This window comes from Nansenia antarctica (genome assembly GCF_963989245.1).
Source record: "Nansenia antarctica genome assembly, chromosome: 2".
NCBI classification, from domain to species: Eukaryota; Metazoa; Chordata; class Actinopteri; order Argentiniformes; family Microstomatidae; genus Nansenia; species Nansenia antarctica.
Genome location: NC_137675.1, coordinates 55,749,614 through 55,754,613, shown reverse-complemented (window position 1 = coordinate 55,754,613; position 5,000 = coordinate 55,749,614). Strand labels below are relative to the sequence as shown.

Sequence of the window (5,000 nt, the reverse complement as noted above, 5' to 3'; positions counted from 1 at the left end):
CGTAGCCGTGGTTGCGGAGGCCTGTCTGTCCCCCGAAGGATTATGCCCCAAATACCTCTGAGGGATTAACATGGAGCTGCTGAATTCTCCAGGCCTCAGCACCGGCGTACGGCTCTTAACTTCCAACGTGTCCAGTGGTATCACATAAACCCTCTAGTCTCCACCCGTCCTCTGATCTCCCAACCGTCCTAGTGGAATCCCATCAGTATTATAACGTAGACTAATGCGGGGTACACACATAAGGATTTTCAGGGCGATTTTGGCCCGATTTTCGGATGTCTGAAAACGACAGAAAACGACAGAAAACGCCCGATTATCAGATGGATCTTAACATTTTCCTATAACAAAATCCTGTGGTGTGAGGTGTGTTAAGAGTCAATCAATTGTCAATTGTCAATTGACTCTCCCGACAACCTGCTCGGAAAATGGGCTTGGGGAACGACAGATTCCGGACTCTCTAGAGTCTCGTTCCCCAAGCCAGAAATCTCGCGTGAACCCATCCTTTTAATATTGCCTTTAAATTACAAAATAATTAAATTAAGATTATGTAATGATTCAAGCACTTTGAGCCGCAACGTTTGCAGGAAAAGCGCTAAACAAATAAAGTTATTATTATTATTATTATCTAACGTAGTACCCTGACTGACCTGTACGAGACAACCATGTGCGACAGGGCAAATAAAGTGCCGAACAACGAAAAGAAGAAGTCAGCTCGCTTCTTGATTGGCTACGTTATAGTTGGACTCGCGAGCAGGGTTGCCAGAAGGAAATGACATTTTCCACCCTAACCACAGTCTAAAACCGCTAATTCCACCAAACAATCTGGCAACCCTATGATTTCTGGTCGTAATTATTGAACACATTTCACATTTACGATTGCCGGCCACGCCCATTTTCCGAGCAGGTTGTCGGGAGAGACAATTGACAATTGACAATTGATTGACTCTTAACACACCTCACACCCCAGGATTCTGTTATAGGAAAATGTTAAGAGCCATCTGATAACCGGGCGTTTTCTGTTGTTTTCAGCCATCCGAAAATCGCTGAAATCGCAGAAAATCCTTATGTGTGTACCCCGCTTAACTGTCCCTGTACTGTCGAGTCCTCTCTCTGTCCTACTGACGCCTCACACAATCAGAATGCTCTCTCTCAACTGTCATATGAGTGAATGACGTTAAAGGGAGAGTTCATAAAAATGTCTAAATCAAAATCACATATTGTTTTTGGTTCCTTTCTCTGAGGGGTTTTCCATCGACAAGGACAGACTTCAATCCGCACTTTGGTTCTGTTAAGGGAACCGCATATGTGAGTTCGTAATTTGAGTGAACTGTCCCTTTAACTCTCCGCGGTGTCTTCGATGGAGCAGGTCTCTGTGAGGTCGTTGTGAGAGCCACAGGGTATCACAGAGAGGAACTGGCCTGTCAGTGACCCCCACGGAGCCAGGAAGACAGCCCTGTGTTTCGGGAAGTCCACCCTGTGGGAGCAGAGCAGCTCCCACCAAAAGCTGTCCTCTTTCACCGACTCCCCCTATGTGTGTGTGTGTGCACGTGTGTGTGTGTGTGTCTGTGTGCGTGTGTCTCTCTCTCTCACGCTCTCTCTCTCTCTCTCTCTCTCTCTCTACTCTCCCCTCTTAGTGTACAATTAGCAGCAATTAAGACTCTTGAACTTGAACCGACACCATCAATCTCTTCATCATCACTCTCTCCCTCCCCCCTCTCCTCCTTGCTAACTCATTGGTATTGTACACCACCATCACAGTTAGCGGCACTCCACTGTTAGTCAAGGTGTTCTATTGTGGCTGTTGTGTGAGTCATACCTTCTCCTCCATGTCTTCGTTGATGACGGCCTCCGGCAGAGTTCCTGGATGCATGGAGAGAAAGAGAGGGAGAGAGAATAGGGTCATGAGTCATTAACCCCACACAAACACACTGTCTTCCCCTTCCCTGCCAACCAGATGACATACACACACACACGGCACTATCGAGTACTGACAGCCCGAGCGTACACTCCTAAAGGTCCTGTCCCACCTTAACACGGTGGTGTATGTTCTGCGTCCAGCACACACACACACAGAGAGAGAGCTTTTCCATACACCTGGATGATCGAGAGAGCACGCCTCTCCTCTCCTCTCCTCCCCCAGTTCAGGTTTCATTCCCAGGAAACATCCCTACTCCGTTACATAGAGCAGGTATGTGTGGAGGTCATGTATTATTCACGTTCACACACACAGATGAACGCTGGCACCTGGTTACCTGTCACACATCGTCCATCACAGACGAGCTGCATATATGAACCCCATCACCCCCCCCCCCACACACCCCCTTCCCCACCCACCCATCCCCACCTACAAGACTAACCCACTAGCCTACCTATCTCCTATATCCACGGTGGAACATTCTCCCTCAGGCTACATCCATTTGTGACGTGGATTTTAAAAAACTAAAATTTTCAAGGAGCACTTACGTCTCAACAACAACGGCACTGGTATCAACCACAGACAGGGTCCGGAGCGCGCTGACGGACACTTACCTTCCCCTGCGATACTTTGCGGTTTCGTGATACTTCAGTTTCGTGATACTTCGCAATCAGTGAGGCTGGAGAGATAGACAATAGCCCTGCTATTAAACCGAGAGATGAATCAGTATTCGGTACGTCGTCCTGAGCTGGTGCCTAGACGCTTGCGCGCTGTTCTCAGACCTGAGTCCTGAGTACCTCTGTGCTCCTGCGGTCCCTCCTTACACACTGGCAGCTCTCTGAGAGGAGAGGCTCTTCACTCCCAATACAGCTCCTGGCCAGGCTGAGAGTCCACTCAGAACCAGCGCCTTGGAAACCAAACAAAGGTGCTGGGCCAAATGGGGCGGCGTGGCGGAGAGGAGTGTGTGTGTGTGTGTGTGTGTGTGTGTGTGTGTGTGTCATTGTGTGTGAGTGAGTGAGTGTGCATGTATGTGTGTGTATGTGTGTGAGTGAGTGAGTGTGCATGCATGCATGTATGTGTGTGTGTGTGTATGTGTGTGTGTGCTTGCGTGGCATATGGGCGGGCGGGGTGAGTGTGTGTGTGCGCACGTGTGTGTGTGTGTGTATGTGTGTGTGTGTGTGTGTGTGTGTGCTCATTGACATTAAGAGTCACAGTAAGCAGGTGCCCTCTGAGTGGGCGACACACGAGTGTCGTTACCAGGGCAACGCCTCAATGGAATTTCTCTCCTGTTGGGGGATATTTCACTCCGACGTCTGGCTCTTCTGAGAGGCAAAGAAAAAACGACTTAAGACCGAGACTTCACACAGTATCGCCCCCCTAATCAATGAAACACACGTCTCCTCGCGACTTCACCGTCCCCACTGAGAGGAGTGGACAGAGCAGAGAGCAACGCGTCAAACAAACACGTCCGTATCTTGGACGAGGACACGCGAGTCGTCGACAAGAGGAAGCCTCTTTCATCGCGACAAAGCAGCAACTGTGTATTCACGGGTACAACAAGGGCGTCGAAGAAGAGCATAAAACCGCCCACGTCGAGGTCAAGGCGTCATAACTGTCACACCAACAGACTTGAGACTTCCATTCCAGAAGATTCCGTTCTTCTGCCCACCGTGACAGAAAGACCAGGCGGCCGCCTGACTACAAAGTATGTGACAGTCGTTGGAAGGCGACCTGGCGGTAGCTCTCCGCTGCTGTGGTTGTTTCTCATGGCAGAACTTCACAAGCCCCGAGACAGAGGGGTAGGGCGGGGGTCCAGTACACACACACACACACACACACAGGCACTTGCGCATGCACGGATGCACGCACACACACACTAAACACACACACGTGCACACTCACTCACGCAGACACACACTCTCACACACACACGTGCACACTCACACGCGCACACACGCACACACACACACTCACTCACACACACACGCACTTGCACATGCACGGATGCACGCACACACATACGTGCACACTCACTCACGCAGACACACACACTCACACACATGCACACTCACACACACACACACACACACACACACACACACACACACACTCTGACTAACACTAATGTCCCCTGAGGACAGAGGGCACAGTTTCCCCCTACGCCCCTACTGTTGCCACAGCGATGGCTGGCGCTGCCATGTTCTAAGAGGGAGGCTGGCAGGCTGAGAGTGGCACTCAGACGCACTGGCCAAGCTGCTTGGCTTGGGTCTCACACCAACCCACCCCACACCACCCCAAAACACACCACCCCACCCCACCCCAAAACACACCACACCACACACCCCCAAAACACACTACCCCAAAACACACCACCCCACCCCCCCAAAACACAGTACCCCAAAACACACCACACCACACCACACACCACACCACCTCACACAACACACCACACCACACCACCCCACCCCACCCCACACCACACCACCTCACACAACACCACCTCACACAACACACCACACTACCCCACACCACACCACACCACCACACACCACACCACCTCACACCACACCACACCACACCCCCCAAAACACACCACACCACCCCACCCCACCCCACACCACACCACACCACACACCACACACCACACCACCTCACACAACACACCACACCACACCACACACCACACCACCTCACACACCACACCACACCACACACCACACCACCCCACACACCACACCACACCACACCACACACCACACCACCCCACACTACACCACACCACACCACACCACCTCACACACCACACCACACCACCTCACACACCACACCACACCACCTCACACACCACACCACACCACACCACACCACACCACACCACCTCACAACACACCACACCACACCACAACACACCACACCACCTCACAACACACCACACCACACCACCTCACAACACACCACACCACACCACAACACACCACACCACAACACACCACCCCACCTCACACCACACCACCTCAAATCACCCCACACCACAACACACCAAACCACACCACACCACACCTCACCACCCCACAACACACCACAC

The 5,000-nt window shown here is 51.8% G+C and overlaps 1 protein-coding gene across 1 annotated transcript in view; it reads right to left on the bottom strand.

Moving 5' to 3' along the window:
- The window catches only part of nherf1b (NHERF family PDZ scaffold protein 1b), a 35,247-nt gene that overhangs the window by 3,213 nt on the left and 27,034 nt on the right, over positions 1 to 5,000 (bottom strand). The window contains exon 4 of the mRNA XM_080524516.1: positions 1,817 to 1,860. Coding sequence (XP_080380642.1) covers positions 1,817 to 1,860 — 44 coding nt within the window. The remainder of the gene's footprint in view (positions 1 to 1,816; positions 1,861 to 5,000) is intronic.